General features: G+C 42.4%; 1 protein-coding gene across 2 annotated transcripts in view; it reads left to right on the forward strand.

The window, feature by feature from the left end:
* The window catches only part of Vps39 (VPS39 subunit of HOPS complex), a 50,484-nt gene that overhangs the window by 1,290 nt on the left and 22,723 nt on the right, over positions 1-26,471 (forward strand). Inside the window, exons 2-12 of one of the 2 annotated variants that reach the window (XM_021241657.2) lie at positions 6,209-6,274; positions 8,845-8,877; positions 9,355-9,419; positions 10,102-10,144; positions 11,905-11,999; positions 13,312-13,410; positions 13,851-13,943; positions 16,661-16,844; positions 19,995-20,115; positions 20,225-20,345; positions 23,222-23,351. In XM_021241657.2, coding sequence (XP_021097316.1) covers positions 6,209-6,274; positions 8,845-8,877; positions 9,355-9,419; positions 10,102-10,144; positions 11,905-11,999; positions 13,312-13,410; positions 13,851-13,943; positions 16,661-16,844; positions 19,995-20,115; positions 20,225-20,345; positions 23,222-23,351 — 1,050 coding nt within the window. The remainder of the gene's footprint in view (positions 1-6,208; positions 6,275-8,844; positions 8,878-9,354; positions 9,420-10,101; positions 10,145-11,904; positions 12,000-13,311; positions 13,411-13,850; positions 13,944-16,660; positions 16,845-19,994; positions 20,116-20,224; positions 20,346-23,221; positions 23,352-26,471) is intronic. The other variant, XM_004861639.4, reaches the window with a different exon arrangement.

Below are 26,471 nucleotides of genomic sequence, written 5' to 3' on the forward strand. Positions count from 1 at the left end.
TCTAAAAATCACACCTCCACAAGACGTTATCGCAGTCCTTTGAATTAGGGTGAGAATTTTATTTCCTCTGTATACCTCAAGAAAACCTCCTTTTCATGGAGGAAAAATTAATAGAGGAAGAGGAAAAAGAAATTAACAAAATGAAAGACCCGAGACAATGCATGGAAGGATTCATTGCTTTGTTGCTTCATCAGTTATGTGTTAGGTACCTACATGGACTGCATTGTCTGACAGCGACAGGAACAAATACAAAGATGAGTAAGAAACAGGGCCTTGAGTGCAGTAAGCCAGACTCAGAAAGATTGAATGTTCTCCCTGATATGTGGAGTCAAAAAAAGATGACAAAAAAGTCAAGGAGAGACTGTTACTAGATAAAAGGAAGTGAAGGAGGAAGACGAGGGAGAGTAAGGGCAGATAATAAGGGGGCACAACTGCGACCAAAATACATGATAAACATTGAACCGCCACCCAGATATGAAACTGGGGGGAAGGTCGGGTAAGGGGAGCAGCGGGTGGGAAGTGATTAAGGTATTTTAGGTACAAAATGAAACTCATCAATCTGTATTCTCACTATGACTAATAAAAAGATGTATGTGCGTGTGGTGGGGGGAGAAACAGTGCCTGTGCTACTAGAACCCAGTGGGGAACAAAACACATGAAGGTATTATGTTGAAAGGTAAATGATACTAAAGACGTATGCTGCCTGTTATTACAACGTGCAGGAAGGGTACCCAGCTTAGTCTTAAGATACATGGTTCTGAGACGGATGGATGTACCTGCTTACCACACTTAGTTTGTTAGAATCTTTGATTCGGATATCCTGTGGGGCCATATAGCTGTTAGAGCCTGTCTCACCAATCCCACCTTATCACAGTAGAGATTCCTCATTCCTGTGCTTTTATAAAGGAATACAATTTTGAACCGGTAGGTAGCTTTTTGCCTGGCTTCATTACTTACCAAACAGGAGCAGGGCCTTTACTAACTAGATTGCTGTGCATATTGGGCTACAGGAGGCCATTTATTTCCTCCTGCCTCAAAACTACTTTATTTTCAGATTTCAGCAGCAAGAATTATTGCAATTTCTAGTCACTATCCCCTTGTATCTATGTTCATCCAAGAACCTGCAGGGTCATATCATGCAGGGCAAAAATTTGAGCTGGAAGGTCTTGGTGACAACATAATCCCTCGCCTGGGAAATAGAAATGAGGAAGACACCAGTAGTTTCTGCCTCAACTTCAGAGTTGCTGTTTTGGCTTTTTCATTTGGATGTTTAGTGGCCTGGCCAAACCCATTCAAAACACGCCTGTCCTTCTGCACCCGCATCTCAACAAATGGGATTTCTCTTTGCCTCTTTGGCTAAGGCCAAAAGCCTTGGACTCATTCTTGACTTCTTTCATTGTGTTTTATAGTATGTCCAGTCCATTAGTACTCTGCGCTCTGCCTTCAGAACAAATCTAGAATCTAGTCATTGTGTTCTCTCTCCACTGTTAACTACTTTTTTTTTTTTTTGGCACCAGGGACTCAGGAACTTGCACTTGCCAGGCAGGTGCTGTGCTGCTAAGCTAAATCCCCAGCCCTACCCTGTTACTACTCTTGATGAAGGCACCATCATAGCTTATCTGAATTACTGAGTAGCCTTTTGATTGTCACCCTATGTTTGCCTTTGTGTCATTTTCAGTTTTTTATCTATGTAAAGATAGAATGAGCCTTTGAAAACCTAAATCAGATCATACCTCTCTTCTGCTCAAAACTTTTCAGTTCTCATCACAACTAGAATAAGTTCCAAGGTCCTTACCATAGCTGGCAGCACCCAGCATGATCAAGCTGTGGTTACTTGCCTAACTTAATCTCCTGTTGACTTACTCCTTACTCCTTTTTGGTACCAGTCACAGTCTTCCTTGTTCATGAATAAGCAGAGCACATACCTGCTTCAGGGTCTTTGCATTTGCTGGTTGCTCTCTTGCCTAGACGTCAAATGGATCATTCCTTATTGTCTGCTGAAGTGTCACTTAAACAGCGAGACCTTTCCTAAGTATCCTATAAAAGAGAATACCATATCCACCAATGTGCTGTTCTCTTACCCTTATCTTTATCATGGATAACCACTCAGGGTTATTTTAATACTGTCACTTTCCACATTGAAAAACCAATTCCTTCAGTGCGGGAACTTTGTTTTGTACATTGCTGTATCTCCAGTGCCTTGAACAGTTCCTGACCCAATGAATGTTTGTTAAATATTTAAGTAATGAATAATGATATTAACATTATTGATATTAATAACTGATTTATTGAGTACTTGTGAATATACATTCATATTTACTTACATTTTCCAAAGAAACAATGGAAGGACAAACCAAAAATTATTAAATCTTATCTATACCAGAAGGGAGAGGTAAGGGTGGAATGGCCAATAATCAAAACTAGACTTCTTACAGTTTTGGCTTTGTAACTACATAAATTAGGGGTTGGGGGCGGTACCGGGGATTGAACTCAGGACCTTGCACTTGTGAGGCAGGCAGCAGCACCACTGAGCTAAATCCCCAGCCCAACATAAATGTTTTTATATAATTAACAAAATTAGGGGTTGGAGGTATTGCTCAGTGATACAGTGTTTACCCAGCATGTGCAAAACCCTAGGTTTGATCCCTAGTACTACACACTCATACCCACTGTATATATGTGTGTATATATGTGTGTGTGTGTGTATATGAATATATGAAATTATATATATATATATGAATTTAAAAATTTATAAATGTAGCTTCTGCCGTTCCAGAATCATTGAATCAGAATCCCTGGGTACAAGGCTCAGAAATTTGCTTTTTTTTTTTTTGCAACTGGGGATTGAACTTAGGGCCTTCACACTGAGCTATATCTGTCTCTTTTTATTTTATTTTCTGTGGTAGGGGATTGAACACAGGGCTTCATGCATGTGAGGCAAATACTCTACTACTAGCTACATCATGTGCATTCTTATTTTTTATTTTTTTTATTTTTTTGGTACCAGGGTTGGAACTCGGGACCTTGTGCTTGTGCAGCAGGCGGCGAAACCACTGAGCTAAATCCCTGGCCCCTCTTATTTTTTATTTTGAGATAGGGCCTTGCTAAGTTGCCCAGGCAGGACTCCAACTTGTGATCCTCCTACTTCAGCCTTCTAAGTACTATAGAGGAATTTGCATTTCTAATCAGTCCAGATGATTCTGACACAGCTAGTCGGAGGCCATATGACCTGAAGAAGGAAGGTGACTACTACTTACTCACTGCTGAGTTCCCTGTTGTGGCCAGCATTGGTCTGGCAATGGAATTGTTTATTTCCTGAAGTTGGACTGCACTGCATTGTTGGACAGAGCTTCGTTAGGGTAATCATGAGCAAGAGCATCCAGCCTTATTTCCCAGGAGGGACCAAGTCCAGTCTTGAGACCCATCATTAGGCCATTACGAATTCTCTAGGGCTGGCTGGCTGGTGTATGTGTGTGCAGCCTGTTTATGTAATGTGCCCCACTTTCTGATGTGCAGCATTGGGTCTCAGAAGGGTGCCTATTCCACTCTGTGCCTACCCCACAGGGTTGGTCTCAGAGTCGGGTCCTCTGCCTCCTGATCCCCCACTGACTTCTGTGGGCAAAGCAGACCCCTTCAGAGTTCCTTGCCATTAGCACAACTGGATGGCCCACTGCTTGTCCTGATGAGTGTGGAATGAGGAAGGAGTATGTGTGTAGTGTCTTTACTATTTAAAAGAAAGGTGTTTAAGCCCAAGTGCCCATCAACTGGAAACTGGAGAAAGAAGATAGTTGTTTTTTGGGATTTTTTTGGTACTAGGGATCGAACTCGGGTCCTTCCACTTGCGAGGCAGGCAGCGGAACCACTGAGCTAAATCCCTGGCCCCAAGATGTGTTTTTTTAATAAAATGGAGTACGACTCAGTCATGAAGAACAAGAAACTAGAGACATTTATAGCTAAATGGATGCACATTGAGGCCATACTCTTAAGTGAAATAAATAGGACACACGTGTAAATACCGAATAGTTTCTCTAGTGTGAGAAACTGAAAGGGTAAATAAGGATTAAAATGATTAAAATGAATAATTGATAATTTGAAATAGGAAAAGTTCAAAGGGGTAGGGGTGGTGGGAGGGGAAGGGGAAAGGAAAGAGGGGAAAGGAAAAATTATGAGAAAAAGAAAAATATGGAAACAAAGTCTTTGTAAATAGGGAAGGGTGGAGGGGTGAAGGGAGGACAGGAGGAAAAAATAAGAACCAAGGGCTGAGGATTTAGCTCAGTGGTTCCACCGCCTGCCTCAAAAGTGAAAGGTCCCGAGTTTGATCCCCCGTACCAAAAAAAAAAAAAAAAAGAACCAAGATCCATCATGTACAGGTACAAGTACCCAATGATAAATGTAAATTTATACCGAAAATGTACCAATAAAAGAATTTAAGAAAAGAAAAGAAAGGTGTTTAAATACTTTGCATATATGATAAATATATTTTTCCTCAGCACATACAAAAGTAAAAATTTTTTAAATTTCAGTAAATGTAATCTGTCTGTTTTTCTTTTTTGGCTGGTCAAATAGACATTTCATAAGATTTATCTATTGACAAATAAGCATTTCAATGAAAATGGGAAATAGACTGGAATGTCATGTGAAGAGTTTACCAAAGAATTGTTATTTGGCACAAGACACTATTGGATAATGGTACAAACATATTTATTGAGCATTCTTTGTCTTCCAGGAAATACAAAGCACATACCATGTGTTATTTCACAACCACATTGGGAAGTAAGGTTTGTTTTGTTTTGCAGTACTGGTAATTGAACCTAGGCCTTTGCGCTAAGCTACACCATTAGCTCTTAATTTTCGATTTTGAGATGGTCTTGCTAAGCTGCAAAGTTGGCCCAGGCTGGGCTCAAACTTGAATCCTCTGCCTCAGGCTTCCAGAGTGCTGGGGTGACAGATGTGCACCACTATGCCAGGTTTTTTTTCCCCCCTTCAATTCCACCCAGGAGTGGAATTGTTGGGTCAGAGGGTTACACTATGTTTAAACTTTTGGAGAACTGCCAAACTGTTTTCCAAAGCAGCTATACCATTTTATATTCCTATTAGCAGTATGTGGATGGTTCTGAGTTCTTTACATTGTTGTCAACACTTAGCTAGATCATCCTTGAGATTGTAAATTCTGTAAGGTTAGTATACTGTGGCTCTTATTTCCCCTGATGTAAAATCATGAAAACATCAAAAGATGCCTCTTAGCTGTTATTTCTGAGGTTAGATGTCCAGTCTCATGTTTGTACTATTCATATTATTATTATTATTATTATTTTTTTTTTTTTTTTTGGTACCTGGGATTGAACTCAGGTCCTTGCGCCTGAGCAACAGGCGGCGAAACCATTGAGCTAAATCCCCGGCCATTCATATTATTTTATAAATGTCCATCATATTTTTTTAGCTGGACTAAAAAATATATACTTACCAAAATAAAAAATATCCCCCCCGCCTTGGTACTAGGAATTGAACCCAGGCCCTTTGGATTGAGCTGCATATGCAGCCCTCAATTTTTTTTATATTTGAGACAAGGACTCCCTAAGTTAAGTTGCTCAGGCTGGGTTCCAACTTGCGATCTTCCTTCTTCAGTTCTTGGGTGCTGGGAATACAGGTATGTGCCTCTACACCCAGCAAAACTATATCTTAATAAGAAACGAAAGTAATGAATGCTGAGCTCTTGTCAGAGAAGGAAAGAAAAAAAGAAAGATAATACTGAGGTTCTGTCAAAGAAAGAGAAAGAGGAAGGGAGGGAAGGAAGAAGAAAAAAGAAAACGGTGTTTATACTTAATAAAAGTAAAATTTCCTTATTTCTTTTTGTTCAGTTTAATTCTGAAACAGTGAAGCCGGGGACATTTTACCATCTAATGTAGCCAACCTAGTAATTATTCAATAAAATTTTTATAGCTGGTTCATTTTTAGATTTTTTTGGGGAAGTGCTGGGAATCAAACTCAGGATCTTGTGGATGCTAGGCAAGCACCTAACCACTGAGCTACACCCCAGCCCTTGCTCAGACATTTCTTGAATATAAACATTCCTTAGCTTTTTAAGACATCTGCCATCCAAGGCATCTCATTTTCTTGACCAGGTGATTATCACAAGGCCCAGCTAAAGAAACAAGAGTTTTATTAAAACTTCTAAACTTGACCTTTCTTTTCGCAATTTACCTTGCAGAAGAATGGCTTCTTGTTGGAACCAAACAAGGACATCTTCTTCTCTATAGGATTCGGAAGGATGTTGGTAAGTGACAGACTTTCCAGAACCAAGAAAGAAATGGCTTATTGCATATTCAGTTTTAAAAAAAGCTTTGCTAGATGACTAGTGTACAACCGTGAAATCAGTGATTCTTGGGGCATTAAAGAGCAGTTGGGGATTGGAAGGAGCACATTTGGAAATGGGAAGAAGTGTGAGAATCTTTAGGGTTTTGCTTTGTTTCATTCCCTAAACTGTATTCCTTACCCCCATCTGGAAGGTAGGGTTAGATATTTCTCCTTCTTTGTTTCTTATAGACTCACTACGAGTAATAAAATATATTACCAGTGGGAATAAGATCACTATGTAAAATATGAATGCTGTAGGAGGGAAAAAATTTAGGAGCTATTGATTTTAGAAGATCTTATTAACTTGTGATGGGTAGACTATGAAGAGAGGACCTGGGTTTGTTACTTCTCCCTGTGCTCAGGACTGTGGCCAGGTCCTTTCTAGTGTCAGGTTTCTGTTCTATAAACTGTCTTGTCCATTTCATCAACTGTTTATCTGTTGAGGGCAGATAAAAAAAAGTGGACATGAAGGACTTTGAAAACTAATGTCTACATATGTGACTTTTTCTGCAATAATGTAGAATAATAACTAAGGTATTTGAAGTTTTTTCTGCTGAAGAGTACCCTTTAGCTGGGTGTAGAGGCACATGCTTGTAATCTCAGCACAACGGGAAGCTGAGGCAGAAGGATTGCAAGTTTGAGGCCAGCTTCAAGTATAGCAAGACCAAGTCTTTAAAAAAGGAAAAAACTATCCTTTATTGGAAGGAAAGCATCTCATTCCCTTTTCCTAATTCTGTGCTCCTTTATGAACAGTTGATGTTTGGCTGTTGTGCTCTACACCCACAGTCTATAGAAATCTGTTGTTAATGCCAGAGTTAGTTGAATCAAGTTGTCATTATCCAACTATATTAGACCTGCAGAGACAGCAGTTTCATAGCTTTTAACCTAGTGTGTATTTCCATAGTAAATAACTTAAGGTAAGAGTGGAAACAGCCCAGGAACAAAGGTTACATAACACTGGGAAGAAAGAGCATCTTCTGGAGGCAGGAGGGAGAGAGGAAGGCAGGCTGGTCAGGTTCTGCTTGGACAAATAAGAGAAACCAAAGAACAAAGTTGAGAATTTATTTTGTTTCTAAGTTTGTTAACTTTACTTTAAATCAGAGGTCAGCAAACCTGCTTGTAAAAGGTTCAGATAGTAAATATTTTAGGCTTTGTGGGCCATAAAAGCCTAATTGTGACTGTTCTGCTCTTCCATTATAGTGTGAGCAGGGATATGGGTGTACCACAGTTGTACAGTGCTTGCCTAGTGTTTGCAAAACTTAGGTTTGATCTCTAGTACCACAAACACAAAAAGCAAAACCAGCAGATTAAATGCAGAAGTAGCTGGGCCTGGTGGCACCTGCCTATAATCCCAGCACTGGGTAGGCTGAGGCAGAGGGTTGAGGATCACAAGTAGGTTCAATGCCAGCCTGAACCAGATAGCCAGAGCCTGCCTCGAAAAGTAATATAGCTGGGGATTTAGCTCATTGGCACTGTGCCTGCCTTGAAAGCACAAGGTCCTGAGTTCGAGCCCTGATACTGCAAAAAAAAGAGTGAATAATATAAATAAATAAATAAATAAATAAATAAATAAATAGTAAATGAATGCAGTAGAAGATGTGAGAGTCCAGCTGTTTTCTATTAAGGCAGAAATTAGAGTTTACACAAGTGGAAAATAATACTTTTTTATTTTTTGGAAAAAAGTTCTCTTTTATGAAACTATGATATTTATGATAATGTAGGGCCGGGGATTTAGCTCAGTAGTTCTGGCCCCTGCCTCACAAGCACAAGGTCCTGAGTTTGATCCCCCGTACCAAAAATAAAAAACAAAAGCAGGTTAAAGATATGCTAATGTATGGGCTTATTACTGTTATTTTGAGTTAACGAGTTAGTAAGTATACATTTTATTTTATTTTTTAAATTTTATTTATTTATTTATTTATTTGGTACCGGGGATCCATCTCGGGCCCTTGTGCTTGCACAGCAGGTGGCGAAACCACTGAGCTAAATCCCTGGCCCTTACATTTTAAATATAACAATGAATTAATAGGTACATACTTTAAATATTTCTCTAATTTCTAATATGATAAGAGTTTGTAGTTAACCCTCATGAATGTTCTTTGGGATCCTTTGTGGCCAGCTGTGGAGAAGCAGCTTCCTCCAAGTTGGAGGAGGCTAGCGAGCTGTGGCTGTGGGTCAGCACGGAGTTTACTTCAGGCTCATCTTGCAGTGGCTGCTTCCTAAGTGCTTGATTCAGCAGACCCCTCAGATGTGAACCAGGAAAATAGCCTACTTCTTGGGGGTTGTGGGAGTTTACAGAAAAAAATGTATAATTTTTCAAACCCAGAACCTGTATCTATTGTTGATTAGTGATAGCTGCTGTTATTATTATAATTACTAGATAATTTGATGCTTTGCTGACTTCTGAGGCTGAATACTTTCGTCATCCTCAGCAAAGCTGAATTCACATGTTTTTATAGTTTATAACTGTCTTCCCCTTTTTTGCAACAGTGCCAGCAGATGTAGCATCACCTGAAAGCAGCAGTAAGTGTAGATCACTGAATGGTCCAGCTCTGGAGGTGGCACTAAATGTTGGCTCTGTTTCCTGGGACCTAGGACTAGGGCAGCTGCTGGGAATTCATCAGTTTAGAGGTCAGGGTGCTTTGAGCTGGTTTTCCTTGCTTGAGCTCTTGAATTTGACTTGCTTCTTACATTCTTTCTTGTGAAGCCTTGGCCAAGGTACTTATGTAGGGTAAGATCTTCAGGCTTAGCCTCGGTAAATTTTTGTGGTCCTTTCTGCTGTCGCCAAAGATGCATGAAACCCCCTGTCCCAAACTTGGAATTGAAAGCAATTTATTGTGCTTAGTAAAGACAGTTGGCTATTTTAAATCTCTTCATGTTAGTCTTTTAGGAATTTTTGAAGATTTATGCAAGAGAACAGTATGAGTAGTATTTTTGTTGTGGTTGCTTTTATATGCATCCCTGTGTTTAGAGATTTGCATATCTACTTCTTTTTCATAGGTTGCAACAGATTTGAAGTAACTCTTGAGAAATCCAATAAGAACTTCTCCAAAAAGATTCAACAGGTAAGGAGCGATGATGGGTGCTCCAAGCATATTAGACTTATATGGGACCCTGCTGTATCTGTCTTTTGTTACTGTAATGAAATGCCTAATGCAGACTACTTTATAAAGAAAAGAGGTTTGTTTAGCTCACATTCTGGAGGTTCAAGGCCATGGCACCAACATCAGCTCTGCTCTGATAAGACCTCCTTGCAGGAGCACACAAAAGAGGGAGAGATCCAATTTCCAAACAAGCAGCCGGAGAATGTTCTTTTGTAACAACCTTCTCTTGAGTCTAATGTAAGGGTCCCACGAGAACTACAGTAGTCACTTCCGAGAGTCCACCTCCAGTGATCTAAGAACCTCTCCCAGGCCCCACCTCTTAATGTCACCACACTGGAGACCGAGATTCCAACACATGACCAACGCCTGACGTAATGGAATCACACCCAAGCCACGATACCCGGGAAGCGAGAACTTTTATTAACTTTTTGAGTCCTCTGCTCTCTGCCCTTTACTCATGCAGGATTCTCTGCCTGTATGTTATGCACCTAAATCCTCTTTCATAGAATAAATCGTAGTTACACATAAAAATGAGTCCTGTAACTGGCTAGGCTCTTTAGTCCCTTTTTAGCACTGTTGTTAAATGAACATTTGCTAGACCTTGTCCAGAATGTTTAATTTTGTCTAATTTGCTATTTTCCAGATCCATGTGGTTTCCCAGTTTAAGATTCTGGTCAGCTTGTTAGGTAAGAACAAGGGTTGCATTTGTATTTTAGGTGCCAAAAGACAAAAACGGACATAGCTAGCCATTTCATGGTTGATCTGATAGTGATTAACTTTATAATGAATTGGTATGTTCCAAACCAGACATAGCCCATGGGTAATAAAGGCAGCATCTACCCTAAACATGAACTCTGTTCTGCAAAGATTCTCATTTCATTCATTCAGTAATTAATCAAGTACTGTATTTACTGAAGTGTGATCTGTCCAAAGCCTGAACTAGACATAGGCAGTAACAAATTTAATGAGACATTGTTTCTGTCTTTGATACTTATATTCAGAATATGAGGACTGAAGTAACAGAAAGTAATAATAATATCTAGTAGTAAGTGGCAGTAGACATTTATAAAAAGTTCTGTAGGGCCAGTATGGTGGTGCCTGCCTGTAATCACAGCCTCTTGGGAGGCTAAGGCAGAACAAATGCAAGTGTGAGGCCAGTCTGTGTGACTTAAACTTAGCAAAACCCTATCCTAGGAATGGGAGAGACTGTATTGTTTAGTCGATTACTAGGATTTCCACAGGAAGAGAGGTAGACAGAGCATTACAGTCAGAAGGAACAACTTGAACAAGGGCCTGCAATATGAATACATGGCAAATGGTTCCTTGTGGCTGGGCTTAGGGTGTAACAGTGACAAGCTATCAGGTGAGAGGCAGATGGAGCCAGACTGTTCAGGGGTGTGTGGGAAGCCATAGTTTCATGAAGGCAGCCCGTAAGGCCTTTTTTTTTAGCAGCAAAGGACTAGAAACTTGCCTCACACTCTGCACTGTTCAGCCCAGGCCCCAAATAATAGAGTCATTGTACACTTAGTTCCTGCAGCTAAGGAAGCATATTCAAGGCAACCTAAACCCTTATGACTGAAACTAGATAGGAGGCCAGGGGAGAATCACTGTTGTCCTCCGATCCACAGTTTCCTTCTTTAGGTTTCAGTTATGTGTGATCAACTGTGGGTTCAAAAGCAGGGCAGCCAGGACAGTGCAGGAAGATATTTAAGAGACAAATACCATAGTCACATAAGCTTTTTATGTTATGTATTGTTAGATTTTATTACCACTTACTGGTTTTTATCCCTTATTGTGTCTAATTTATCACTTTTTTTTTTTTGGTACCGGGGATTGAACTCGGGACCTTGAGCTTGCGAGGCAGGCGGCGGAACCACTGAGCTAAATCCCCAGCCCTCTAATTTATCACTTTGTCACAGGCATGTATAGGAAAAACATACTACAGGGTTCAGTACTGTCGCAACTCAGGCATCCCCTGAGGGGTCTTGGAACTAAGTAGTCTAAGAGGGGATTCTGTATTATATTGCTAGCTTTGCTTGGATGAAATCCTTGCCTTGAGTTCATACAAAATCCACAGATTTCCTTTTCCTGATGTAAATAGCTTTGAAAACTATTTGTTGTACAAATGCTGAGTCACAAATTTCCAGGCTTGAGAAGGGCAAAGTGTAGAGTGCTTTGGAAGTGAAAGAGCTCTTCTACTCAAGTCAGCCCAAATTTTTAAGGACCAGAATATCCAAGGTGAGAAGACCAGGTGAGCCCTAAATGTACTGGCCTGATAACGTCCCAGAACGAGTCCTTGTTAGTGAACCTGAAGCTACATCTTCAACCAGCATCTGCCATCTGGTCGTTGCAGGTGTTGTATAGTCAGTCACCTTTCTCATCTCGTGTGTGGCTGTCCTAGAGAAGGGCGGTCATTTATAGTAACATCTTGCCTCCTTCCAAACAGAAAACAACATTTATGTCCATGATCTCTTGACATTTCAACAAATCACTCTAGTCTCAAAGGCAAAGGGAGCATCGCTGTTCACCTGTGACCTCCATGTGAGTAACTCAGGACAAATGTGGCTTTGAGCTTGTGTTTGTGCACCCTTCCCTACCTGTGCACCCTTCTGGGGGGAAATGGCAGTGGTGAGCCCAGGCCAGGTGACTCCGAAGAGAGCGTTTGGATTACCGTGGAGAGGTTTCCCCCATAGTGCATGGTGTGAAGCTGAGACATTTGCATTCCCTGTGTGTTCTGATTGGAAAGCCAGGTGTCTGTGTGTGATAATTACTCATTCAGCTCTCATAAAAGCCCTTGTCATGGACAGAATATTAGTAGGGAAGCAAGAGTGTGACAGTATCAGGAACATAATTATTTATGACATTAAATTACAGATCACTGAGACCTTTGTCCTAGGGGGTCTTTATTGTTCAAAAATGACATCTCATTACTTTTACTAATTCATCATCCTTACAGTCTTCAAAATCTGCCTCATCCACCCCCAACCACGATCTCTTTTAACATGTATGCTCCACTCTGATACTGCATTGTTTTTTAAAAATTCTTTTTCTTTTGTCTTTTAAAAAATTAATTGTATTGGTACATTTTAGATGTATATAATGATAACATTCATCATAGGGAATCTGTACCTGTACATGATATATCTTTTTTTTTTTTTTGTACCGGGGATCGAACTCAGGTCTTTGTGCTTGCGTGGCAGGTGGTAGAACCACTGAGCTAAATCCTGGGCCCTGTACATGCTATATCTTGATTCATCTTTTTTTCCCATTCCCCTCCCTGGCTCAGTACTGCATTATTTTATGCTTAGGATTTTCTTTTTCCAACTCCTTTAAAGGGGTAAAGCCAAGTATGGTGGCGCATGCCTGTAATCCCAGCACCTGAGAAGCTGAGGCAGGAGGATTGCCGTGAGTTCAAGGCCAGCCTGAACTGCATAGTGAAACCCTGTCCCAAAAAGCCAAAATATAAAAATAAAATAAAGAGGTAAAAGTGAGTCCAGTGTCACTGGCATATGCTGATCCTTGACTCATGATAGTCATAAGCAAGAGACGTTTAAGAAAAAAGGAGGAAGCTGTCATGTAGGGGAAGGCCTACCCTGTGATTTTCCTCTGTGTTGTAAATGTCCACATGCTGCTGAGATCTTGGTGGCAGAACTTAGGCACACACTGCTTTGAATTTCTGAGGACATGTAGGAGGATGATGGGGTTCTCCCCCGTTTTGCCAGCAGCATGACTATACTACTGGGGATTTTCAGCTTAGTTGCCATTTCAAGGTAGAAAATCTGTGATGTAGTTGTCACCGAGTTACAGAGTTGTCTTATGTGCATCCTCATTTCCTCTGAATATCTCTTACCAGCACACAGAGACTGGCGAGGAGGTGTTGCGGATGTGTGTGGCAGTAAAAAGGAAACTGCACCTCTATTTCTGGAAGGACAGGGAGTTTCATGAATTGCAGGTGAAGTCCACTGTTAATGGGTCCCTGGGTGGGGCGGGAGCTGCTGCTGTGGACAGCCTATAGCTTGACAGACTTCCTGTTTGGTTCTAGTGAAGTTTAGGATCCCCAGCTTATAGTCTCTCCACCCAGATACTCTGGTGTAAAGTAGCTGAGAACTTGTTCATGTCCACTTGTGATATAATTTTATAGCATTTGTGCAGATTGGTTTATTTCCAAGTGAGCTTTACATTCTCCAAGTGCACTTTTCCCCGTTCCTGTGTGACTTCTATTTTTATTAGGCATTGTTTCCTGGCACTGTGTTAAGAGAATTGTGTCCAGATGAGGGTGAGGGTTATTCTGCAGAATGGAAGTGAAATAATAGATCATAAGTTTTGTTTCTTTTTTTTTCTTCTCTTTTTCCTTTTAATGTCTTTTCACCTGTATTCCTACTCTCTTTTCAGGGGGACTTTAGTGTGCCAGATGTACCCAAGTCTATGGCCTGGTGTGAAAATTCCATCTGTGTGGGTTTCAAGAGAGACTACTACCTAATAAGGGTAAACCTTTTGATTTTGCAAATATCATCCATCAGTTTGCCTTGGGAAAGATGATTATGTACTTCTGAACTACAGGTCAGGAGACTACCTTAAGTACAGCTTTTGGCATATGAGGGTTTTTGTTTGGATATTTGTTTATATTTTGTGCTGTTAGCATTTTCCACAAATAAGGTGTCTGAGTAATTTAAGCCAAGCAGTGTCAGCTCTCAGTTCTCTATATAATGATTATCCACACCATGTATCTAATTATTAGGACTGATCATTAGGACTGCGCACATTTGCCCTGCTGTCCTCATTTACTTAAGTATTCTTAAGACTTTGAATCTCTTGCCTCCCCAAATCTCTTAGTACATTTGGTTTAAAACTTATTTCTGAGCTGGGCATGGTTATACACACCTGTAATCCCAGCACACAGGAGGCGGAGGCAGGAGGATCACTGTGAGATGGAGGCCAGCCTGACCTCCATAGCAAGACCGACCCTATCTCAAAAAAGGTTTTGTCACTGTTTTCTTATATTTCAAAAGGTACATACATGTATTATTATAAAAAATAAAAATAACAAAATCTAGATAAGGAAATAAAGGAAGTGCAAATCATCTGGAATTCCCCATTCAGAAATACAGTGGTACCTCAGTTCACAAATGTAATTTGTTCTACAATTTTAGAAAAGATGACCACATTTGTGTTACAGTGGGAAAGATGACTGCAGTCATGTTTGTTACCCAATGCAGAGTTTGCAAACAAAAACAAAATTTTGCCAAACACTTCTGTTTGTGAACTGAGGTACTACTGTAATTACTGAGGGATGGGAATGCAGCTCAGTGATAAAGCACTTACGTGGCATGCACAAGGCCCTGGATTCACTTCTCTAACACTGCAAAAAAAACAAAGTAAATAAAAAAGAGAAAGAAAAATTTGTTGAGCTTTTGGTATATGGGCTTCTATCCTTTTTATGAAAATATGTGTGTTTGTCACTTTTTCATCGCTAGGACAATATATCTGACATACACAACTTATCAGAAGCAAGGTTTATTTTGACTTAAGGTTTCAGAGGGTTTAGTCCATTGTTGACTGGCTCCAATGCAGAAATGGCATGGCAAAAAGGTCTAGCACAGGAACCTGCTCAACATAGTCAGGAAGCTGGGAGAGAGGGGAAGGCCAGGGAGAATACTGTACCCGCTTCCAAGTCACACCGCCAGTGACCACCTCCTCCAACAGGCTCTACCTCCTGGCAGCACACTCAGCTCTGAGCTCATCAGTAGATGAAGCACTGATAGATGTGTTTAAAGCTCTCGTGATCTGCTCACTTTCCAAAAGTACCACTTCTGAACACCTGAGACCTTAGGTGGACTTTTAAAAATCTAAACCATAATAACTTCATGTTATACACATTATTTTATAACCTGCTTTTTCTCTTAACCTAAATGGTAAAGATCCACATTTTTTCCCCTCCAATATGTGTACTCTATGTAGAAAATGTTGATACACCGTTCCGGTCATAGAATAATCTAAATCCCTTACCTTTACTCGATTCTATTGATCCAGACTTGGCAATTCTAGAAGCCTTTCTTCCTATTTCCCGATGTGGGAACTCTTTGTTGTTTACTGATATATTTGTTCCATAGTTTATTTTGGGAACGTCTTAATTTTATCAGCATCAGGGTTGCAAACCCCTGGAGGAATCACTACTGTGCAGCTGCCTAATAGCAACAAAGCACAAGGCTGCAAAGCGGAGTCTGTGAGGGGTGGGGACCGAGCTGAAGCTGGAGCAATCTCTCCGTCCTCTTGACATGTTTGTCCATGTGTATGCCAGGTAGTGCTCTAACACTGAGCTACATCCCCAGCCTCCTTCACCTTCTTGAGAGTGCAGCATTCTAAGAGTAAGAAATCTTGCTTTAATTAAAAAATAAAACTTTTTGACATACAGTAAAATTTATTCTTCTTGATGCACAACTCTGGGTTTTAACAAGTGCCTAGACTTGTATGACTAACATCGTAATCAAAATACATAGCCATCACCTCACCCCAATTCCTTTAGCCCCGTGTTTGTCCAGCTCCCTAAACTTCAGTAACTACTGATTTGTTCTTTGTCTTCTAAGGTTTCATCTTTTCTGGTATGTCATGTAAATAGAATTAAACATTATGTAGCCTTTTGAATCTGGCTGGTTTCATTTAGCGTAATATGTTTGCCATTCACTTGTACTGTGTGTAACAATAGCTTTTTTTAAATGGCTGTTTCTGAAAGTGCCAGAATTTGTTACCCATTCATGTGTTGAAGATGAAGTTGTTTCTAATCTTTGGCAATTACAGTGAAGCTACTATGAACATTTGCATTCAGGTGCTTGTAAAAATGAATTTCCATTTGCCTTGGGTAAATGCCTAGAAGTGGGTTGCTGGGTCATGTGGTAAGTTTATGTTCAGCTTTATGAGAAAACAGCAAACAAAGGGGCTGTGCCTCCACCAGCAATGTATGGCAGCTCCAGGTGCTGTGCACTCCCCAGCGCCTGGCATAGTCCATTGCCAGGCCAGATACTTTTCTCTGCATTAGAGCGCTGGTCTTACGCTGTTGTAAAGTTTGTCATAACAAACAGTGTGATACTCATGTCAAACAAGGAATATTACTGGCCTCCCTGGTTGAGGTTTTGCCTAGACATTTCCAGAGTGTTCATGCCTCTGGCCAGGGAAAGCTGGATGACTCACTCTGTGTTTTCCTATAGGTGGATGGAAAGGGGTCTGTCAAAGAGCTCTTCCCAACAGGAAAACAGCTGGAACCTTTAGTCGCACCTCTGGCAGATGGGAAGGTGGCTGTGGGTCAGGATGATCTCACCGTGGTGCTCAATGAAGAGGGGATCTGCACCCAGAAGTGCGCCCTGAACTGGACAGACATCCCAGTGGCCATGGGTAAGGCCACTGGCTACTGCCCTTCCCTCTGTGGGCTGGGGCTGTGTTTTCCCTGTGGAACAGGGTCCCATCCATAGCTCAAGCAGGTTGCTTCGAATTGCGTTGGTCACTCTCGGTTCCCTTCTCAGAAGTACATGATGATGTTTCAGGGCCTTTAAAAACAGGACAGTCTAGTTTTTGCATGAAGCTGAGTTTTACTCAAGAGGGTTAAAATGTAAAAAGAAATGTACATTTCAGGAAGTGCTTGTCTACTGCTGTTTTTACTTCTTAGCTCCTTTTCTTCTATCTTTTTAATGGTTTTGTTATGTCCTATGCCAAGTAGTCTACATTTGGAAATTAGTGGAAATTCCTCATTTATTCCTATAATATATATAACTATTTTGAAGGGCTTTTGATGTCATGGTTATTGTTGCCATTGTTTTTGTAGCTTAGACACACAGGCTCCAGTTAGCTGACAATCTCTGACTTGGATATCAGGTGTTTCTGTTGCTCTGCCTGCCTCAGGTGCCCACCTCTGAGGCGGCATTTCCCGGAAGCATCTGCCTTTTTTTTTTCTTTTTTGAAACAGGATCTTGCTATGTAGTTCAGGTTGCCCTGGAACTCACTAGGTAGTTCAGGCTGGCCTCAAACTTGTGGCAATCCTGCCTCAGCCTCCCAAGTGCTGGGATTACAGGTGTGTGCCACTACACCCGGCTTCAGCATCTGCCCACTTTTGCAGCAGTTCCTTGGTGGCCAGAAGTATGAGCACTATTAACTAGTTCCTGCTGTGGAGTGGGGCACATGGACGGGCCTTGGGTCTCAAAGGACTCTAGCTTGGGAAGCAGGGATTATGTCTCAGGTAAAGAGACTGAACAAGGGCTGGGGTTTAGCTCAGTGGTGCCATGACTGCCTCATAAGCACAAGGTCCTGAGTTCCATCCCCCGGTACCGAAAAAAAGAAAAAAAAGAGACAGAATAAGGCCCTGCTTAAGATATTCCTTTGGATACATTAAACTTCAGTATTTCCCAGAGGGAAGTTCATTGTTTAACTAGGAAGAAGTTTCACTGCATAGGCAAGACTACTAGGATAGGTAGGGAGTTTGGACTCTGACTTGAAGAAAAATTCCCTTGCATATAAGGCAGAAAGAATAGTTGGAAGAGTGAGTGAAAGTGCAGAAACTGTGCTGATTTATGGGAGGCTGCTGCCAGGACTGAGCTGCTGAAGTGGTCTGTGGAAAGGGGGAGTCAATGGGGCCAGTTGCCAGCGGTCCAGGAACGGGTCCGAGAGGCCAGTAGGCTCCTCAGTGGTAATGGTCTTGATCAAAGCATTGTGTTCTGGTGATGGTTAGAGACATGTAGACCAGAAAGAAGGTAAACCAGAAGGGCAGTATTTTATTTTATCTATCTGTTTATTTATTTATTTTTAAAGAAAGAGTCTTGCTATGTAGTTCAGGCTGGCCTTGAACTCATGGCAACCCTCCTGCTTCTGCCTCCCGAGTGCTGAGATTACAGTGTGCCCCACCATGCCCAACTAGAAGTACAGTATTTTAGAAGGTCCAGGGTTGTGCATAGTAACAAGTATGGGAGCTAGGAGCTTCCCGGAGGCTTCCTGAGGTTCTAGGAGGCCTTGGCTTCTCTTCAGGTGAGGCAGCTTGGCAGATGAGGTAAAGATGCATGGAACTGTTTGAAATGTGTTTCTGGTTCCCCAGTATGGGAGTGCATGTTTGAAAACCTTCGCTGGTACCCCAGTGCCTTCCACAGTGCTTCACAGAAAACATGTCCATGGTTTAATTTCCAGGGCCACATTTTGAGGTCCTTCCTCTGACATCCTGTAGGCCGTAGGCAGGATTATATGGAATGTAGTCATGAAAATATTTATCTATCTATTTATTTATTTAATTTTGGATTTTTGAGACAGGGTCTCACTGTGTAGTCCAGGGTGGCCTGGAATTCACCTTGTAGCCCAGGCTGGCCTCAAACTGACAGTGATCCTTCTGCCTCAGCCTCCTGAGTGCTGGCATGCTCTGTGACACTTGGCTAATTTTTTTTACTTTTAATTATTTTTCCTTTCTGTAGAGCTGGGCCTCAAACCCAGGGTCTCCTGCATGCTAAGCAAGTGTCCTGCCACCAAGCTCTACCTCCGGTTCCTATTTTTATTATTTATTTATTTATTTATTTATTCATTTTTGGTACCAGGGATCGAACTCAGGACCTTGCACTTGTGAGGCAGGCGGCGGAACCACTGAGCTAAATCCCCGGCCCCCTATTTTTAAATTGGTGCCGTTATATTTAATTTCTTTCAAAAGTTCAGTAAAAAGTAGAGCAGACCCTCAGTCTTATTTTAAGTTTTTGTATTTTAAAGAAAATGTTCTGTGTTAAGTCTTTATCACACAACCTCTCAAACAAAAGAAAGCTTTCCTGGCAAGGGTTTGGGGCTTTTTACATGCTGGCTTCTTTAACACTTTTGTTCTGCTTCGCCAGCACTTTTAAGCTGTGGCTTGTCCCACACCTATCATATAGTACAGGAAGGAGAGAGTAGATATGGCTATGTGTCATTTTTAAAAAACAGAAAGAAACCGGGTATGGTAACACCTACCTATAATCACAGCTGCTCAGGAGGCTGAGTTGAGAGGGTCACAACTTAGTGAGCCCCTGCCTCAAAATAAAATTCTAGCCCATGAGAGTTAGAGGGGATGAAAGCATTCAGACCCTAACAGCCACTGAGTAGAGCGCTGCATCTGTGAAAATCTCAGGCAGAAATGCTGGGGAGGCAAGTGGCTAGGGAAGAAACTGCCTATCTCTTCCTCTTTCTAAGAGGAAGAAAGAAGCAAGCTGTAGCCAGCTTCACCCACACTTCTCCCCTGAGCCTCACTAGAAGCTGCCACATCCAGCTTTTTGGCCACTTGGTGACTGAAGAGGAAGGGTACGCAAGGCCGTCATCCAGGATTTGAGGAAAGGGTAGCCTGGGGTCAGGTTCCTGTCGCAGAGCTGATGCATCCTATCTGTGCAGGAGAGTTCTCTCCTTGGCATCACTCAGGCCAAGCGATGTCTTCCCCTTTCTGTACCATGATGTCTGATCTTGGGGTGGGATTTGACCTGTGGGCTCTATGGAAGGTTCATTCAGATGCAATTTCACATGAGCCCCTGAAACAGCCTGCTCTCTCTTGCACAGAGCACCAACCCCCCTACATCATCGCAGTGTTGCCTCGATACGTGGAGATCCGCACACTTGAGCCGAGGCTTCTGGTCCAGAGCATTGAACTTCAAAGGCCTCGTTTCATTACCTCAGGGGGGTGAGCAATTTCTTTCTTCATTGTGGTTACCAGGCTGTCTCCAAGATTAAAGTCTCCATGTCATCATAATTCGGTGCTCTTCTCCTGATAATCTTACTTCTGCCTGCAGATCAAACATTATCTATGTGGCCAGCAATCACTTTGTTTGGAGACTCATTCCTGTCCCCATGGCAACCCAGATCCAACAGCTTCTCCAGGATAAACAGTTTGAATTGGCTTTGCAACTCGCAGTAAGTATTGTTCCTGAGATTTGTAATTGAGTCAGACTTCCCCCTTGTTCTCAAAAGGGCTGAATTTGGTGTAGATGTTCACATTTACTTTGGACTAGTGGAATGAGCACAGAGCTGAAAGGGGCCTTTGATTCAGGGTCTATGTTAAGATACCTGTGGAATTCTATGTGATTTTACTTTTTCACTTTGTTAATCTGTTCAAATATAGAATGAACTGGGTGTGGTGGTATAATCCCAGCACTCAGGAAGCTAAAGCAAAATTGCCTCGGTTTGAGGCCAGCCTAGGCTACATAGTGTGTTCAAGGCTAGCCTGAACTAGTAAGACTCTGTCTCAAAACAAATAAAACACAGCAAATATAGGATAAATGCCAATTATAATAATTAGCATTCTATAGAATTAGAGAATAAAATAATAGCTCTTTTTTGTTTTGAAAAATTAAAGACAGTAGAAACATTGCAAGTACAGTAATGGTTATAAATGTAATATTACAGTCTAGTTGAATGTAGCAACTCAAGGGCCCCTCTGTATCGGAACAGGAAAGGGGACATCGCCAGAACCTGTGCCGTGGCTCCTGGCCTGCCTCCTGTGAGCCATGACAGCACAAGGTGAAAGAATAAAGACAGGAAACGAAACTTAGAGTAAAGATGGGTCTTGGGACCTGATCGATGCTGCTCTGGGCAGCAAAGACAAAGGCCCCCAAGTGCATCCAATATTTATTGAATATAACCATGGGAAGGAATAGGAAGCTGGGTATGCTCTGAAGACATCTATGAAATACTGCCGAACACCTGGCATGATGGCGCCAGGCAGGGTTGTTAGGAAGTAAGCATTGCTTATTTTGCTTGGGTAGAACAAACAGGTACTGGTACCGGGTACAGTTAGCAAGCAACCATCAGGTTAGTGAGAATCCATAAGTCAGGGGAAAGCATTTTAATTGGGTCTTGCTGACCTCAGCTTCATGTAATTCAGCAGATCCCTGCCATTTCATAGACCAGGATTTAGGTTTCAGTGACAGCCATAAGCAAAGAAGCAATACTAGCCCAACTCTGCTACCTGACATGCCCACTGAGTCACATAGGACTTCAGTCTGACTCCTGACTGATATAAAATAATAGAGCTGAATTAGGGAAAGCAAGAACCATGTGCCACTCATAGCCCGTTAGTACTGGGCAGGGATGTCTGCTACACCTCTGGATTGGTTTCAAAGGTAGACTTGTATGTTGGGATGAGTAACTTTCCTTAGATACTCTGAAACCACCTCAGGATGTTACATTCAACCAGGGTGCAGTCTGATACTTAATGATTGGTACTGTATTAATCAGCTTGTCACTCTAACAAATACCAGGTACAATTTACTTATGAAGAAAGGAGGTTTATTTAGCTGGGTTTTGGTGATTCAAAGTCCAAATGGCATAGTGCAGGATTTATGGAGAGTGCTGCTCATTGGCTCTGCCATACCCTGGCGTGGATAGCAGTTGAGCACAAGCAAACAATTACATCTCCACCCAGAAGCAGGCAGGACAGGCGGGGCTGGAGCTGCTCCTTTCATATCAGCCTCTTCTCAAACTCCCCAGGAGCGAATGGCATGGGATCCACCCCATGTACCCAGTCATCTCTGGGCTTGCCACCAGGCCAGTTCTTAAAGGTCCGCACCCTCTCCCAGTGCTGCCACACTGGGGACCTGGTTCCCAGCACTTGAACCTCTGGGGTTGGGGCAGGGCACACAGTCTTTAAACCACAGTAGTTGTCCTCCTTTATGTTTTCGTGGAATGTTGCTAACAGCAAAGCAGTTACTGTGCCCTTGTTCCAGTGGGGCTCCCATGGCCAGTAGCCATTTTGGAGTTGACCTTCAGAGTCCAGGTCCTATTCTTATAAACATCCTCAGTAATGATGATTATAATCTGTAGAGAGTGTGTTTGATTTCAGAAATGACAAAAGTCATTCTGAGCATAACCTAGACAATGCAAATTTAAAGAAATTTGGATGAAGATAATAAGAGTAAAAGTTAATTTCTAAGCTTGGGTAGTGATGCACACCTGTAATGCCAGCACTAGGGAGGCTGAGGCAGGAGGATCACAAGTTCAAAGCCAGCCTGGGCTACTTAGCAAGACCCTATCTCAAAAAAAAAAAAGGTCTGGGAATAAGCACAGCCATACACTGACAGTGCTTGGGCTCAGGTAGCCATAGGGAAGGGAAGAAGGGAACTGAGACATTGTGAATAAGAAATTAGAGTTGGAAAAGATTGATTAAATGGGATATAAGAGGGGGAGATAATCAGAAGAAACAAGGCTGTTAATTGCCTCATTTGTTGAGCTTTTGCTGTAAGTAGGACATTTCCCCACTGTGCAGGTCTCACCAGATGTCTCATTTATTGATCATGCCATGTTCCCTGTCATTTCAGGGCCTTGCACATGCCTTTCCCTTTTGCCATGAGCACACCCTCCTCCTCCCCTCCCTTCCAGCCCCTTGGCTGACTGCAGCTCACCCTGCCACCCCAGTCTGGTCCCTGCTGGCCTGGCCTGGACCCCTGCTCAGACTGCTTCTGCCATCGTGCTTATCCCATCTCATTTTGGGCTTTTGTTTTAAAACTAATTTCAAGACTTTATTCAGACTTGACCAGTTTTTCCATTACTGTCCTTTTTTCTATTCCAGAATCAAATCTGGAAATTGTGTCGCATTTAATTGTCACATATGTTTAGTGTCCTCACGCCTCTGACAGTGTCTTCCTCTGACCTTGGCAATTTTCAGGAGTACTGATAAGGCTGTTTGCAGAAAGCTACATGTTGGTGCCATGCACACTTGAGCTTCTGTGAAGAGCATGCTGAATATGTTTTTCAGGTCAATGAGCACTTATCTGTTCTACTCTCTTTGTCAGGAAATGAAAGATGATTCTGACAGTGAGAAGCAGCAGCAAATCCATCACATCAAGAACTTGTATGCCTTCAACCTCTTCTGCCAGAAGCGCTTTGATGAGTCCATGCAGGTCTTTGCTAAGCTTGGCACAGGTAATGGCTGGTGTGGCCTTGGGATGGGAGTTTATGAGGGTGGGAGCCCAGATGGTTCGAGGAGCAATGATCCTGACTTCTGAGAATGGGGGAAACTAATTCTCCTCAAACCTGATGCTCATGCCTAGCAAGATCCTGTGGTAGCTACAGTGGTTGCATATCTACAGGAATCTTAGGAATCTGTTCTCATCTGTAAATACAGACTTGCAATTTTCAGAACATGCATATACTTGATCAGCTAGTGTCTATGGAATGCTGTCTTAATCGGAAGTCCCTGAATTAAACAGTAGATTACATTCTAGAGCCAACATAAGACAATGCCACAAAGTCCTCCCTTAGCATCCTAAGATGTCTCTTGATGCCCAGGTGTGCTAATGAGCAGGTGCATTGGCAGCAGCCGGACTGAGCTCAGCCAGGGCTTCTGGACCTCTGTGTGCATCTGAATTCCCCTTTACAAGAGGTAGACAATGCTGATGTTTGCCTTGCAGTGCTGCTATGTAGATGAGTCTATTGGGGGGCATTGTACCCTGTGTTGTCACTACTGTCATTAAACTTGGCATTTCTGCATGTTCAGTTTTTGCTTGAAGTGGATCAGTCTATATATGCTTGGTTTACTTCTGAATCATACTGTAATCTTTTCTTTCCTCCTCCCCTTTACTTTGCCTTTTCTTCACCATCCCTCAATCCTGGCCAGTAATGCCCTGTGGTAACTCTTGTATCTGTTCACTTTCCTTGTAAACAAGGAGGCCAATTCTGAATACCTTCAGCAGAATCTGATTAGTGAAGCAGGGTGTACTGGAAGGTCAGGGAGTTGGCAGTGGAGGAGCTATACAGTTGATAAGAGGCCAGGCTTCTGGGGGTACTCCCAGCAGAAAGCAGGAAGCAGGACAGTAATCACTGTGTAGCCAGGACAGGCTGGGCAGTCCGGCTCAGGTGTAGCCACCTCCTTGGCTGGCCTTCCACCTCCCCTGTTACTGTGTCCTCAATAAAAACTGCCCCCACCAATGTGTTAGTGATCTAATGCCATGTAACAGATCACCCTGAAACTTAGTAGCCCATGGTAGCCATTACCTTTTCTTGCATTATTGGGTAAGAATTTGGTAGGGCGCAGCTCTTGCTTCAGGTCTGTTGTGCAGTTGCAGTTGTGTGTCAGCTGGGCTGCTATCATGGACTGAGCCAGAGGATACATTTGTAAGCTGGCTCATTCTTCTGGCTGACTGTGGGGCTGGGGGGGCCCTCTGTTCTTGTCCAAATGGGTCTCTCCAAAGAGCCACCTGAGTATCCTCATGCATAGCAACTGGTGTTTCCCAGAAGGAGAAGCCTCATGCCCTTTGTGACTGTCTCTTTTGCTGCATTCTGTTCACTTTCAAGGATCCTTCCAGGATAAAGGCAAGGGAAAGCCATTTTACCTCTTGGTGGAAGAGGGTCATCTCATGTCATACCTAGGACCTGGCCCTCACTGCTTGTCATCCTGCTTTTTCAGAGGTCCAAGGGATCTTAGCTTGTGTCAGCCAGATTAAGTCATGGTTATACTGTCCCATGGGTGGGAAGGGGTGCTTGGTACCTCTGCTTCTGAAGTCTAAGGCTGTCCTCCAACCAAGACTACATACAATGTAGAAAAGGGAGCTTGCCAAAAGGACATAGTTGCAGTAAAAAGGGAGATGGAGCCAGGTGTGGTGGAACATGCCTGTAATCTCAGCACTCTGGGAAGCTGAGGCAGGAGACTGCCATTAACAGCTTAGTGAGACTGCATCTGAAAATTTTAAATAATAAAAAGGGCTGGGTGTGTATCAGTGTGAAGGCCCTGGGTTTAATCCCTGGTACTGGAGGAAAAAAAAAAAAAAAAAAAAAAGAAGAGGGATGGGTGCTGAAGAGCCTGAAATTGATAAATGTCTCCTCTCCTTTCTCTAGATGAACTTAACCCCTGGACTTCATTTTCAGGGCACTACCTGCTCTTTGGGAAGAGTAAGATAGAACTGTTATAGTAATGTGACCCTTTTTCCTTTGCCAGCAATACTTGTACTCCATAATAAAGCTTTAAAGTCAGCCCTAATGAAGCCACTGCCTTTGAATGGGTTTATTCTGCAAATCATCCTGAGTTCATACCACAGTGCACTGTGCTGCATCCCAAGCAGCAGTATCAGATGGGATTCAACTTTCACAGAGCTGTCCCATGTGGGAAGTGAGGCTCTGTAGACCTGTTGTGCATCAGGGCACACCTGCTGGTGACAGTGTTGTCTGGAGGGTAGCTAGCTATGGACCACATTGAAGTGACACCTCCTTCGACTGACTTCATTCTAAGTTCTGGGCCTTAGGTCCAGATTCCCAGACATTGTCAGACCCCAGGTGATGGGCTGACCCCAACCAAAAGCACATGACTATTCTTTTGTTTACTTATATTTACAGTAGAGAGACTAGATCCCTTTCTGATGACCCATACCTGATACCCACGATATTCTTTGTTATAGTTTGTGTCTTGATGTCCCCACAAAGCCTCATGCACTCAGAGGTGGGGCTTTTCAGAGCTGTCTGGATCTAGGGTGTGTAATACTAGGATTAAAGGTGTGTGGTACTAAATTAGCCCACTGATTGGTTTGGCATAGTTCTGGGTGTGGGTGGCACCAGCTATAATGCTTGTAGCCTGTATGGGGTAAAAGGGAAAGGGAGGCTCACTGCTTTGCTGCTTGCTGCTTTCCTGCCTGCCTTGTCACGAACTGTTTCTTCTCTGTGACACCCCTCTGCTGTGCCACACTGCCTTGGAATTAGCTGACTATGTACTGAACCTCTACAAACTGTGAACCAATATGAACCACCCTCTCCTGCTTTAACTTGTGAGTGTTGGGTATTTTGTCTCAGCAATGAGAAAAGTAACTAAGACACTTTTCTATGTATTGTAGTATAGGCATTTTTGCTATGATTCCTTGTATGTGGTTATGAGAAGTACCAGGGCTTATGGGAAAAATGAGGTTGGAATGAACCATCTGAAGACTATAGCCTTGTGACTTTGTAAGCAGAGCACATATAAAAACAGCAACAATTCTATGGCATTTAAATTTTCCCTGGTGTTTATACCCTACATGGTCCTTTGCAGTCTTAAACCCTTGGTCTGTGCTTGTTCCT

The sequence above is a fragment of the Heterocephalus glaber genome, unplaced genomic scaffold, assembly GCF_053883595.1.
Source record: "Heterocephalus glaber isolate CG9 unplaced genomic scaffold, H.glaber_assembly_v1.0 deba00000809, whole genome shotgun sequence".
Classification (NCBI taxonomy): domain Eukaryota; kingdom Metazoa; phylum Chordata; class Mammalia; order Rodentia; family Bathyergidae; genus Heterocephalus; species Heterocephalus glaber.